At 44.5% G+C, this 14986-nt stretch overlaps 1 protein-coding gene across 6 annotated transcripts in view; it reads left to right on the top strand.

Moving 5' to 3' along the window:
- Positions 1–14986, top strand: part of SLC29A1 (solute carrier family 29 member 1 (Augustine blood group)) — a 1418904-nt gene that overhangs the window by 824462 nt on the left and 579456 nt on the right. For all 6 annotated transcript variants that reach the window (XM_044060805.1, XM_044060813.1, XM_044060823.1 and 3 more), the window contains one exon: positions 10320–10401. In XM_044060805.1, coding sequence (XP_043916740.1) covers positions 10320–10401 — 82 coding nt within the window. The remainder of the gene's footprint in view (positions 1–10319; positions 10402–14986) is intronic.

A 14986-nucleotide genomic window follows, 5' to 3' on the forward strand; every position in this document is an offset into this window, starting at 1 on the left:
CAGAAATTCTCTCTGGCCCAGCCTATTGGATCGTGGAGCCGACAACAGTACCCGCAACTACACCAATTCCTCCGCCAACTTGAACGAATTTGGAGCCAGAGAGTATGGAAGGTGTTGTGCTGGAACCGCCGGAGCCAGTAATCACTACTGATATCTCAGCTCCGACATCTGCTCTGGTTTCCTCAATGCTTTCTTCCATCGAGGGACGTGGGGGCCAACACTCCCTGGTCAGCTCCAGGGAGGAGAATCGAGTCGGACCTTTGTCGGAACCAGCTCTTCCACTCGGTGCCTTGAATCAAGTGAGTTCAGCTCCCACATCTGCCTCGGAGCCACCCTCATCAGTGCCACGGAGATCTCCTGGCCTCTTGAGACCGGAGTCTCTTTTGGCCCACGACAGGGGTGCCTTCGAGATGATGCTGAGTGTGCTCTCACTGAGTCTGCTCCACCTTCGGCTCCAGCCTCTCTTCCCCCAAGGGACCGGTGTCCACCTCTTCATTACCCCTCCATCACCCACAGAGTAGAGAGCCAGTGCCCCAGGAAAGCACACTGGGAGGATGCTCCTCTTCCTATACCTCCCTGGAGCATCCCGCCAAGGAGGTCCCTCGGAAGAGACAGTGTAACAGGAAGCACATAGACTCTACTGAGTCTGTCACTTCTGATGCTTAGAGGATTCAGAAGTGTCCCCACGGTCACCTTCTGAGGATGTCTCCTTTTCAGACATCCTGGAGATCCTTAAGCAGAGGGGTGGCTGGAAGTCCCTTTCTCCTTCTGAAGATGAGTCGGTATACCAGGAGGCATTTGGCTCTCAGCCCTCCACCTGTTGGGTGTCTCCACCTTTCGACCCACTCCTGGGTTTGGTGAGTCGAAAGGTGTTTGACTCTCCGGACTCAGTGGACCCCGTTCTGCGAAGGCCTAATAAATTCATTATGGCCCCGGAAGATAGGCAGTATTTAACAAAAGGAGTTCCTGTCGATGCAATGGTGGTGGCAGCGGCCACAAAATAGGAGTCAGCTGAAACTTCTGCATCCGTCCATCCACTGAACAAGGATTCTCGTACGATGGACAGATACGGGAAGCATATGTTCTCCTCAGTGGCCTTTACCTTACTGTCACTGAATTATTTGTCGCATTTCACGCGACTTCAGAGGGATCTCCTAAAAGAGCTAGGAGATACCTGCAAGGTGCTACAGCCCAGGACTTGTCTGATAAGGTTAATTCCCAGCTTGCAACCTTAACCTCCATAACTCCTCCATGCACCTCATATCTTATGCAGCCGATGGAGCAAGCAGGGCAGCAGGCACTGGAATAGCTCTTTGTAGACATTCCTGGATGCACCTTTGTGAGCCAAACCCTTCTGTTCTTCCTTTATTGACACTCCCCTTGATGGCTCGTCATTGTTCTGGCTGAAATTGAAAGAAACTCTCACCAGGAGCCAACAAGATGGTAAGACTCTGTCTGCCGTTGGAGTCCATTTTTCCGCCCCTACCAGACCTTATCCTGAAGGTCAAAAGACCGGAAAAATGTGGTTCCATAAGTCCAAAGGAGCCTTATCTGACACTCGTGAAGATCCTTACCCCAGGGGCAGAGGGGGAAATTACAGAAGACACCGTCCACATGGCAGAGGGGGTCCGCATAACCAGGTTGACAGAGATATGTTCTCTGGTAGGCCCTTCCAGCACTCCTGAAAGGAGGCCCGCCTGTCCACCTCTGGAGGCAGTCGGGGGGGAGACTATCTCTGTACCCAGAAACCTGGCTAAATTTGACTCAAGACAAATGGGTACAGTCCATTATATCCAGAGTATGCAACATTCCCTTTCAGTGTCCACCTTATCCGCAAAAATGTTATCCCAGACATTCCACCCGGTCAAAGGGATCAAGCAACACTAGAAATCCAAATGTTGCTAGAAAAAAAAGTCATCCAAGAAGTCGCTGCAGATCAACTAGGATCCTGAATTTACTCAAGGTTCTTCTTAGTTCCAAAAAAGACTGGGGGCTGGAGACCCGATGGTAATACTGCAGTCTGTACTCCCATTTCTGGGAAAAGAAAATTGGATGTGCTCATTAGATCTTCAGGACGCATACTACCACATAAAAATGGACAGACGCACAAGAAGATTTCTATGCTTCCGGCTGGGAGCCAGTAATTACCAGTTCAGAGCTCTGCCCTATGGACTCACCACAGCCCCCAGGGTGTTTACCAAATGCATGGCAGTAGTCATGGCTCATCTGAGGCATCGGGGATTCCAGGTGTATCCATACTTAGACAACTGGCTCCTAACTGCCACCACCAAGCAGCTACTAATCAAAGCAAGAGACTACACCATCCATCTCTTCTAAAAACTAGGCATTGCTATAAATGCAGAAAAATCTGCCTTGTTGCCATCACAGCATATTACATTCATTAGTGCAGATTTAAATACAAGCGACATGTTGGCAAAGCTATCTCAAGAAAGGATCCGGATGTTACACAATCAAGTGATTATCGTACTCAACAAGAACAGAGTACAGACAAGATTTGTCCTCAAGGTCCTAGGCTCTATGGCAGCGATGATAACACTACTTCCCATGGCCTTCTTTCTTACCGAAAATTTGTTCTCAAGCGAATTTAAACCAAAATGTAGAATTACCAATGTTTTTTCCTAACTATGGCAACAAGGTAGAGTATAAACTCCACCAACTGGATGTGCATAGACAGTTGCATTTTTACTTGCATAGGACCAAAGAATTCAGAAAGTCAGACCAATTGTTAGTCTTTTATTCAGAAAATAAAAAAGGTTTGGTAGTCTCAAAAGGTACCTTGTCCAAATGGCTTACTGAGATCATCACATATGTCTGTGATTCCCACAGTAAAGAACCACCAGGGAAAATCGAAGGGCATTCAACTAGAGTGGTATCTACCTCCATTGCCTTTCAGTGCAGACTTCCATTGGATTCAATTTGTGCTACTGCTACATGGATTAGCCCTCATACCTTTATTACTCATTGCAAAGTAGATGTGGCCTCCCAGAACAGGGCATCTGTTGGTTCCACTGTCCTGAAGAGTTTATTCCCTTGAGCCACCCAAAAAGAAGGTGCTGGGGACTCTGTCCCAACCAGCAAGAATGAAGGCAAGATGGGACAACATAACATAAAGAAGTTATGTATTCACCATAACGTTCTATGTTTGTTGTCCAGTATCTCGCCTTCAGTCTTGCGTCCTTCCCAGCCATCCCCTTCCTGGAGGATCTAGAGGACATTTCTCAGAAATTGGCAGATAAGGTTTGATTCCCTTCTTGCTCTTTTTTGTTAATTTTTATGACAGTATGTTTCAGATATTATCCTTTTGGATATTGAATATATCAATGGAACCTTTTCTCCATTAAATGAGATCTGGGGAATAGCCACTAAGCACCATGGGATAGGACTCAGCCTCGAGCCAGTAAAAGCTCTCGAGCTTTAGTATAGGCCGAGCTCCGAACCCAACCAACAAGACTGAAGGCGAGATACTGGACAACAAACATGGAATGTTATGGTGAGCAAATAACGTCTTTATTTTTCATTTCCTTGGCTGGGAATGTTCCTTTATGCATTTCCACCCTTTCCACTAATATTCAGGATAATTCTGAAGATTCAGAAATACTCTCTAAATATCATTGTGATGACTCCCTTCTGGCCCAGGCAGCAGTGGTTCTCCCTTCTTATGGAATTGGCAGAAGGCAGTTACCACAAGCTTCATAATAGACTGGATCTTTTCACACAAGCCAAGGGAAGATTGATAGACACAAGTCTCAAACAGCTGGGGTATTTATCTATAGCTTATGTGTTCCTAACTTTTCATGTTGCAGGATGAATAGGCTGTCTACTTTTGGGGGGCAAAAAAGTCCTGAAGAATTCGGCGCTTAGGCTGCTGTTTTCTCCGTGTGGATCCCAAGACTCAGCAGACTGGATGCACGTGTGGAAGGGAACCAAATACTTTTGAAGAATGAATGGCCGTTATATCCTAGGCAGGATGTAACCAAATAGCTGTAGGCTGCTGCACCAGTAAGGAATTTGAATGTCTGCTGTTAGGGTAAATGCAACTTACACAACTGTACTTTCTTTAGTGGTATATCATAATTACAGATGTCCTTCAAGATTGCAACTGCAGTCCTGACATATGGGTTGTCCTGCCTCAGGCAGTCCCTCGGTCGGCCGGATTCCAAAGTCTGAGTCCGGCGTCGGCTGATGTCGCCTCCTCCCCGACGTCAGAGCGTCTGGGGTATAAAGGCATCCGCCGACGCCATCTTCTTCAGTCTTTCTTGCCGCGTGGTTCCCGAAGCAGAAGCAGTTCGCAAGTGCCGGTCGGTCAGCTCCTATGTTTTCAGTTAACCGAAGTCATCTAAAGCTAAGTACCCCATTGGGGAACATTTTTTCTTGCCTCAGCCAATGTCAGAAAAAATTGAAAAAGTTAATAATTGTTTGTCTTGTGGTAAACAAATACCTCATAAGGACTTCCATTCTTACTGCCTCCCTTGCCTGGGCCCAGACCATGACGTCTCGGCCTGTGCTGCCTGTGCTTGCTTTAATAAGCGCACACTCAGGCGCCGGGCAGAATTTGCCGAAAACTTTTTTGGCGAATCTTTCGCTTATATCATGCCGTCGGAACAACCGACAACTCAAACTACCAAAAACCACAAGGACCGGGACCGACATCCTCGGCCCGCGTCGTCCACCGATACCACGCCTAAGCCCTCCGCGAGTGCATCGGTCCCTTCGGAAGCGGTAATTCAACCGCTCCAGGCCGATGACAACGCTTTACCGCGTTCTTCGGTCCCGGAAGTTACACCGGTGCCAGTTGTTGATTTCCCTCCAGAAACCGAAGCTCTAGATCTACCCGACACCATTCCTGTGGACAAAGTTACCCCTGCACGTGGGGCGGCTAGGCCTCCTGTATCCATGTCCATCAAGGCCTTTGCACGTGCTAAGGCTGCCAGCCAAGCCAAGGCCCATCCTAAACCTACTTCTCAGGGCACTTCTTCTGATAGACAGATCATGACTCTTGCTGCAGATCTAATCTCTCTTATCAGGGGTTCTCAGCCGCACCCAAACAGAGGTTCTCAGCCGCCTGCTGAAAAAAGGCCTAGACCTGAACAGGCAGACACCCTCTCTTCAGACGAAGCCTCTGGGGATTCGGAGCACTCAGATACCCAAGAAGAATCCTTCCAGGCCTATGAGGACTCTGATGCTGAGGAATCAATTCCCTCTGCCTCTCCTCCAGAGGATATTTCTTTCGGTGAAGTTCTCCACTCCATGAGAGAACATTTTCAGTGGCAGGGTCAGGAATTTTCTGATTCCAGGAAAAGGCTACGTACCTTCCTTAAGTTACCTCAGCACAGGCCTTTAGCTATCCCTCCAGTGTTGGATGTCCTGGATGATGTATTCTCTGACTCCAGTGCTTCCCCTGATTCTCTCCCTCCTGCTCCTGTCAAGCCAGACAGATATTACAGGGTTCCTGACACTCACAAGCATCTCTTTAAGGCCCACTCTGTGGATCTAGAAACTATTTCACAGGGCCCCAAAGGAGTGGCTACTTCCTCGGCCAAAAATCCTCTGCCAGCTGACAGGGAAGCTAGGTCCCTAGAGAGATGGGGCAAAAAAGTTTATACCTCTTCCACCCTTGCCATGAGGTGACTTAACTGCCTTTTTCATATGTTTCAGTGCCAGGATTACTTGATGGATGATTTGCAGAAAAAGTTAGCCTCTCCTGAGCCTATAGATAGAAAGGCATTGCAGGATTTGGTTCATAATACCCAGCAGGTTAGCAGTCATTTTCTTCAGTGTGGTTATGATGCATTGGAAGCTTCATGTAGGGCAGCTATGACAGGGGCCATTATACGTAGACATGCTTGGTTGAAAGAACAGCCACTACCAGACCATGTTAAAGTAAAGCTCCTGGATGCACCTCTGGAAAAACAGAAGCTTTTTGGTGCTAATGCACAGGATGTGTTGAAGTCTATTGAGGAAAAGGCAAAATCAGTACAGACAGTCAAGGATTTCCTCCAGGTTCAGCCACCCAGATTCAGCAGGAATTGGCCTTCAAAGAATTGGTCCTTTCCAGACTCGGACAAGTTTCAAAGGGGGAAAAACAGGCATGCTCGTGGTAGAGGGCAATACCGAGGCTCCTACAGGGGCCGCCAATGGCAACCACCAAATCAGGGAAGTGGCGCAGGTAGTTCACCTGCACCACAGGGACAATCACAATGACTTAACTTTCACTCCACCTACCACGGCTCAAAGAGAAGCACCTCTAGGCGGAAAATTATCCTTATTCTCAAAGAACTGGCACATTTTAACCAAGGACAAATGGATTCTGGACATAATAGACAAAGGTTACAGGTTCCACTTCCATACCTTACCAACGAGACAAGGCATGCCAAACCTGCCACAAAATCAAAGGGCAGAGGCACTCATAGAAGTTTCAAAGCTGTTACAAATAAAAGCAATAGAAAAGGTTCCTCCTCAGGAACAAGGCCAGGGATTCTATTCAAGACTGTTCCTTGTTCCAAGAAAAGAAAAGCAATGGAGGCCTATACTGGACTTGTCAGTTCTAAACACTTTTCTCATTGTGCCAAAATTCAAAATGCTAACGTTACAGCAACTCCTTCCCATGCTGGGCAAGGGGTCTTGGCTGGTTACTCTGGACCTCAAGGAGGCATACCTGCATGTCCCAATCAGACACAGTTGCAGAAGATACCTTAGATTTCTTGCAGGAACAGAGCACTATCAATTCTCAGCATTGCCGTTTGGCTTATCTACTGCGCCCAGAGTATTCACGAAATGCCTGGCATCAGTAGTGGCACATTGCAGGCTCCAGGGGATTCAAATATACCCTTACCTGGACGACTGCCTCATACAAGCAGACAGCAAACAAACCTTGACAAAAAACTTGGATTATGTCATTCAGTTGTTACAGGCTTTGGGATACACAGTCAACATTCAGAAATCAAGACTACTGCCATCCCAAAAGATTATTTTTCTAGGAGCAAAACTGGACACACAATCACAAATGGCTTACCTCACAGAGGAGAAACAAGAGCATTTACCAGATTATTTCAAAAGCCTAGCAAAGCTTACCCAGCTGACTGCAAGGAAGATCCTGCAGGCCCTGGGGTTCATGGCATCTTGCATTCTTCTGATCCCTCTGGCAAGACTACACATGAGAAAGCTGCAATGGTACCTAAAAAGCTTGTGGTCTCAACACAGCCACAACCTAGAAGACGTAATACCACTTATTTCATGCCTGCAAAGGGAATTCTTGTGGTGGGCTCAAGCAAGTCATTTAAACGAAGGCATGCCTTTCAACAAAGCTCAAACAAGTCAAACCATTACAACAGACGCCTCAGACCATGGATGGGGGGCACACATGGAGGACAGATGCATTCAAGGACAATGAACTCCCAGGGAAATGCATCTGCACATAAATCAAAAAGAGATGTTGGCAGTGATACATGCAATAGAAGCCTTTGGAAAATCTCTTCAGCAAGGTCATCTGCTAATAAGGACAGACAACACCACTGTCATGTGGTATATAAACAAACAAGGGGGCACTCACTCGTATCCCCTCTGCAGATTAACAATGACTCTTTGGGAAAAGTCCCTGAAACTGAACATCCACTTGCAATCCCAGTTTGTTCCGGGCAAGGACAATGTTGTAGCGGACAGGTTGAGCAGAAATTTCTTGGATCCACACGAATGGATGCTACATCCACACATTTTCTCACAAATAATAACTGCATGGGGAAGACCGGACATAGATCTCTTTGCTTCTCATCTCAATCATCACCTGGAAAGGTTCTGCACAAGGACACACCATCCTCTAGCCTGGAGAACGGATGCTCTTTCCTTCAGTTGGAATGCACTAAGAATTTATGCATTCCCTCCTCTACCTTTACTGCCCAAGGTGTTACTGAAGATCAAAGCAGAACAACCAAAAGGAATCCTGATAGCTCCAGACTGGCCAAGGCAGAAATGGTATCCTTTGTTACTGAGCATAACCCACACCAAACCGTGGCCCTTGCCTCAATGGCCTCTGCTCCTAACTCAGCACAATTACAGGACTGTTCATCAAAGCCTGCAAACTTTGCAACTGACAGCTTGGAGGGTTCCATGACCTTGACCCATGAATCCCTCTCCGAAAAAGTTCAGGAAATTTTGCTGGAAGCACGAAGACCTTCCACCAGAAAAACCTATTCGGCCAAGTGGAAGAGATTCATCATCTGGAATGCCAACAAGGGCCAGGATGCATCAGTGATGAGCATACCTCAGATATTAGAATACTTGGCAGAAATGTTTCATAGTGGCCTCTCAAATTCTTCCATTAAAATCCACGCTTCAGCAATCTCAGCAAATTATAACTGTGACCCACCTGTGTTTTCGCATCCCTTGCTAAGACAGTTTCTAAGAGGGATAAAGAATATCAAACCTCCCAGAAAACAACCAGTTCCTGCATGGGACCTCAATTACGTCTTGGAAAAATTAACTCTTCCTCCATTTGAACCAGCAGCATCTTCAGAAATGCAATTTCTCTCCTGGAAAACGGTCTTCCTGTTGGCAGTTACCTCAGCAAGAAGAGTATCGGTGATACAGGCCCTCATGGCAGTACCTCCCTTTCTCATTTTTCATCAGGACAGGATTTCTCTAAGGACCAATCCTTCATTCATGCCAAAGGTGATATCCAGGGTGTCTCTAAATCAAGCAATCCACCTGCCTACTTTCTTCCCCAATCCTCAAAATAAAGGGGAAAAGCTGCTGCATACTTTGGACATACACAGACAATTAAGCTACTACTTGGACAGAACAAAGACCACCAGGAAGTCTGACCAACTATTTGTAGCCTATGCTGCTGGAGTGCAAGGAAAAGCAGTCTCCAAACAAACAATTTCAAAATGGATTGGACACTGCATCAGATTCTGTTACTCTTTCCATGGAAAAGGTGTGCCAGCCAATATTAGACCACACTCCACCAGAGCTATAGCCACATCCACAGCCTTTCTAAGAGGAGTGGCTACAAAGGACATCCTAGAGGCTGCTACATGGAGCTCCGTGCATACATTCACCAAACACTACAACCTACCATTATACTCCAGATCCCGAGCAGGCTTTGCTTCGGCATTCCTGCAGGGCCTTCTAGCTACACCATCCTTTGCCTAGATCCTACCACCCCCAGCTTGGCTATGGTATTCAACCCATATGTCAGGACTGCAGTTGCATTCTTGAAGGACATAGTACAGTTTTGTACCTACCATAAATGTAGATGTCCGATAGATATGCAACTGCAGTCAGGTTTACCCTCCCTCCTACCCCTCTGTGTTTTCCCTTGGGTCCATTTCCCCCTTTCCTATTAGCTGGGGATATCTGTTATGGTGTATCTGTTTATTACTGTTTTGCATGTCTGGAATTTTTGTTTATCCATTCACAAAATTTAGCCTTCCTTGGAGGGCACCTGGCATCTGGGGCAAGAAACACTGAAGAAGATGGCATTGGCGGATGCCTTTATACCCCAGCCGCTCTGATGTCGGGGAGGAGGCGACATCAGCCGACGCCGGACCCAGACTTTGGAATCCGGCCAACCGAGGGGCTGCCTGAGGCAGGACAACCAATATGTCAGGACTGCAGTTGCATATCTATCGGACATCTACATTTATGGTAGGTACAAAACTGTACTTTTTCAGATGTCACATGACTGCTGTTTCAGTGAAAAGGGTAGGATGATTAAATAGCACTCTGGTCTGTAAAAGTGGAATTTGTAAGAAAATTCAGAAAGAAGTCCTGTTTGCTTAAGTATTGATTGTTTGTAAATAAACAGAACTTATGTTATAGATCAACACAATTTGTACCATGGTATTTAAGATTGTATTTATTCCTTGATTTAAATGAGTTGAATTTGTCCAAGTGAGCTGGTAGTTAATAAGAACTTGACTGACTAGGGGCACCTTATTTATTTTGTATGTTGTAGGCTTGTATGTAACCCCATCTTGATTTTTTTTACCTAGCATATTTTTCCTCCTTCATTTTGTTCACTACTGCTTTGAAGTGGATGTGTGAATGGCTAAACCTTTAATAAGAGCTATTTTGCACTGATTGCGCAAGTCTTGAAATTATGAATGTTTTGTCTGTGTGTTACTCCTGAGCAAATGAGAAGAGTAGGAGGAATTGTTCCACTGGAAAAGTTCCCTTTTGTTACAGTCGACTTAGCATATTATTACAGTATTAGTATTATAGCCTTGCTCTGTTTTCACTGCTGTTTTGATGCCCATCTCTTCCATCTGTGTTATCAATTTTTCTTTATTTCTTATTTTTAGGTACAAGGGGGTTTGGCTGATTTTTTTCATGCTTGGCCTGGGAACACTTCTCCCCTGGAACTTTTTCATGACAGCTACAATGGTAAGGAGAAAAGTACACAATGTTTATTTGACCAGTTAAGAGTAGTGGCCACATAAAATCATATGACCCAAATAACACAAGAGAGATTGTCAATGAACAGCTTTGACAGGCTTACTTAACATTTATACAGCTGGATTTCTACTTACCGATCAACTGCTTTGCAGTTTAACAACATAGGTATTAATCAATAGTTTTGCTCTCTGGGCTCTTTTAGTCTTTGTTACACTGTAATTTGCTACTTGAAAAGCTTGGTTGGCTCCCTGTTGTGAAGCAAAATAATTTTGGTTTAAGTAATTAAGCACAAGTTTTGCATGGCAATATCTTTTGTGAGGAAATTAATGGTCAAGGGTATTACTGTATTGGCAGATTACCTATTTTTCCTACTGCTAGAGAGCCCTAAGGGATGTATTCTAAGAATGACTTTTTCGTTTATGCCTTTCGAGCTGTGGTGTGTATGTGTGTGTGTGTGTGTGTGTGTGTGTGTGTGTGTGTGTGTGTGTGTGTGTGTGTGTGTGTGTGTGTGTGTGTGTGTGTTTATCTTGCTGCCACACTAAGTACATGTTCAACAATAAGTTGAAAAAAAGTCAGAAACAGAGCTGGTTTGCATGTATATTGCCATCTGTTGATACATTATATTGTTGGATTGTAAAACTGTCTTCTGCTAAATAGTTCATAGGTTCATACTAGGCTATCTGCCCGAGGGCATTTATAAGCCTAGCCCATAGTTTTGTGGCTTACGCCACCCCTTTAGTTTGGAGAAACTATGCCCATTATTTTGCTGTGCCTCTGTCGAGCAGTGACACTGAGGTAACCCCTGGGGTGTATCTGCGATCTCCCATCCATTGGTCAAGATTCCTCTTGAACAAGGCCAGCGAGGTGCTCTGCCTCACATAAACCGGGATTTTGTTCCACAGCATAGGGAGTCTTTGGGTGATGAATCTATCCTCCAGCACGTCCTATTAATAACCGTGTCGAGGTTTAAGTCTCCGCCCTTGTGGCTCTGAGGGATCTAGATTTTTGAGATGAAGCATGTTCATCAAATCTGGGTTTGACATGGCCTTGAATGTCAGGCATAGGTCACCTCTGAGCAAGCGGTAAGCAACTGAATATAACTGGAGTTCTTTCAGTCGGGCAGCATAAGACAGATTTTTGAGACCCTTTATCCTTTTGGTGAGGAACTTTTGTGGCCTCTCCAGCTGCTGCAAGTGTCGGGTCAGATACATTCGAATGGGGCATTGTACTCGATCATTGGTCTGATGAGTGATCAGTACAGTGAGACTATGACTTCCCTTGATCTAGATGTGAATCCCTTCATGATAAGGTGGGCAATGTAGAAGGTCTTCCTAACTAATTTAGCAATATGAGTGTCGAATGAAAGGCTACTGTCAACCTGGGTTCCCAGGTCCCTAGTAACTTCTTCTGTGTTCAGGGGATTGCCAGCTATATGGTAGCTAGGGGTAACCTTATTTTTCCCGAAGGGTATGACTATGCATTTCTTGGCATTTAACTTTAGGCCATGGCTCTGGCACCAGTTATCCGTTTCTGTGAGACCCTTCTGAAGGATATCTGTGTTGGATGTGTTTTCAACCACGGCCCAGTTTGCAGTCATCTGCAAACTTTGTCAGCCATAACCCTCCTGTGTTTGCTTGTACTTCAGAAAAGTAGATGCCAAACAAGAGTGGGCCCAGGACTGAGCCCTGTGGGACACCACTTGTGACAGGCTTTGAGTCTGACATGGCGCCAGCAACTCTGACCCTGTGGGTTCTGTCACTCAGCCAGTTTGCAACCCATCTTGTAATGTATGGGTTTACATTTAAGTTGATGAGTTTTTCAATGATACCCGAGTGAGGTATTGTATCAAAAGCCTTCGCCAGGTCTAGGTAGGCTGTATGGACTGCCTTTCCTCGTCAATGGCCTTGGTGACTGTTTCAAAAAGTCAACCAAGTTTAAAAGGCATGATCTGCCTTTGACAAAGCCAAACTGGGTTGGATCCAAAGTCTGCAAGTTCCTATGTCTTTATTTATGAGATCCATTATGATCCTCTCCATGGCTTTGCAGATAAGGCTTGTCAAGCTAATGGGACGGTAATTTCCAGGGTCGGTGGAGGCACCGCCTTTGTGGAGTGGGACCACAGTCGCTGCGCCACTCCTGGATGCGATCGGAGGTGAGACTAAGATTAAACAGCTGTCCTAACTGTGGGTTTAATTCCTCGTTGAGTTCATGGAGCACACAGCCGGGGACACCATCAGGTCCCATGGATGCTGTGTTCTTTGCCTTGGAGAGAGCAGTTCTCACCTGGGCGTTAGAGATGTTTGGGGGGCTACAATCAGAGTTGTACCATATAGTTATGCCTTCTGTACTATATTTTATATTGTTTAGATATGCAGACTGTCAACATTTATTTAATGGAGGCCTTGCAAGAGCATTTTGAGAAGCTTTTTGACTTGTTATAATTTGTGTTATTTATTTTAGTGCTGTTATTATGTATGCCTTATGTAGTTTGGCATTTATGGTTTGGGTCCTACCTGAAAATAATTCATTTTGGAAACCTGTTAACAATGAGCATCACCTCAATATAATAGCCAGGGAGCTAGGCACATGTTTATGTGACTGTTTTTCATTAAACATGGCTAGTGCTCCCAAAATGTGTTTGCATTTTCTCTAAGAAGAGACTGCATTAGGCCTGAAGCAGTGTTTGTATTTGTGGATAGCACTTCCTTGAAGGGAGTAAATGCATAAGTTTTATATCCTCTTCTTCCTTGATTTGTAGGTCTACAATTTTCTCTGGCATATCTGTGTCATTTTTTTATGTAGGCCTGATTTACTTTACCATTCAGGAACATAGTTTGGCCATATCTGTGCATTATCACTGTGTGGAAAGCAGGGTATCAGTTTAAAACTAATTTAAAAAGATCTGCAAATAATTTTCTTAATTTTTAGCTACTCAAATAAAACTCATCCATGCGGGACCTGAACTTTATGATTGTTTAAACAGCTTTATTAAACAGATATTAAAAAAAATGGTATAGGTACACATACAGTAATATAAAATAAAACAAACCATAACAACATTTCTTGTTATTTTCATGCAGTAATTCATTTCAACATTACATAAATTGCTCAGTTCCTGCCTTCCCGTAAATTTCACTCCTCCTCCTTCTCAGCACTATTCTACACATATTTCCCACAAATTTGATGTATTTCTATGTAATTTTCTCCCTCCCTTTTCCAAAGATCCCACTTCCAGTTCTTTTACCGCCTTTGCAATATTCAGTTACAGATGGTTTAGGATCATAGGATCATAGGAAGTTAATAGGCTAATGGCCTTAGGGCCCTTACAGGCCTAGCTAGGTTTAACCACTGTTCTGAAGTGCTGTTATGAGCAAATATTCAGTACCTATTGCCTCTGTCCAAGAGGGAAACCGGTGGAACACCTGGGGTAAATTTCCTGTTACCCATCCAGTCAAATAAGGTCAATGAAGGGCTTTGTTTAACTTGAACTGGGAGTTTGTTCAAAAGGTGACGTATCCTCTGTGAGACAAACTTGACCCTTCAGCAGATTCTGTTGATGTCACATACCAGGTTGCCATTAGACTTGCATATGTGTAGCATTTTCAGTAAAGCAAGGTCAGATAATGCTTTATAAGCAATGCACAGGTCCCCTCTAAGTAGTCTGTATAACGCTGAGTAAAGTGACAGTGATTTCAGTCTGTCCACATAAGACAGATGCTGCAGACCCTGCATTTTCCTTGTAAGGAATTTTTGTGTTCTCTCCAACTGATGCAGGTGTTTGAAGAGGTACATATCAAAGGAAGGATCGTATTCTGTTATTGGCATAATGAGGGAAGTGTAGATGGAGGTTATTATGACTTCTTTTTTCTGGAGGCAATCCCCTTGCTTATGAGATGAGCTATATAAAATGCCCTTCTTACTACTGTGGAGACATGGTGATCAAATGTGAGATTATTGTCAACCTGTGTGTCCAGATATCTTACCACTGTTTGCATGCTTAGGATATTGCTAATGATGTGATAGTTCACAGGGAGTTTGCCCTTACCGAAGGGGATGATAATGCATTTTTTTTTGCTGTCTGATCTGAGCACATTTTGTTTATACCGAGCTGAACTGAGGAGGGCTACCAGCCACAACTCTGTGCCAAGATACCAGACGACTAGAGGCCTCTGAGCTTCCTAAAAACATAAGTTGCTTTATTAGTTATTCTTACTATTTATTGCACTTTTAATTGTCTGCCGCCTACTTTTTTACTGTATTTTATTACTATAAATTAATCTGCACTGTTGTACTGCAATTGCCTGCCTTATTGGGCCTGTTAAACCACGTTTTGTTACTGTTTTCACTGTTTGCAAAGCTTTTTTGTCATTTTCACTGTTTGTAAAGTGTTTACTGGAAATTTTCTCTGTTTGTAAAACATCTGTTTGTTTGTTCTGATTTTCCCTCCAAGGAGTGAGTTATATAACTAATTTGTTTGCTGTTAAAAGTATTCTTTAGAGTCTCCTTGCTCTTTTTTGCTGTTTAAAACATTTATTTAGTGTCTCACTGCTGTTCTTTTGCTGTAGTAAACATT

Source organism: Protopterus annectens, chromosome 1.part0, assembly GCF_019279795.1.
Source record: "Protopterus annectens isolate FY-2018-M chromosome 1.part0, PAN1.0, whole genome shotgun sequence".
Classification (NCBI taxonomy): Eukaryota; Metazoa; Chordata; order Ceratodontiformes; family Protopteridae; genus Protopterus; species Protopterus annectens.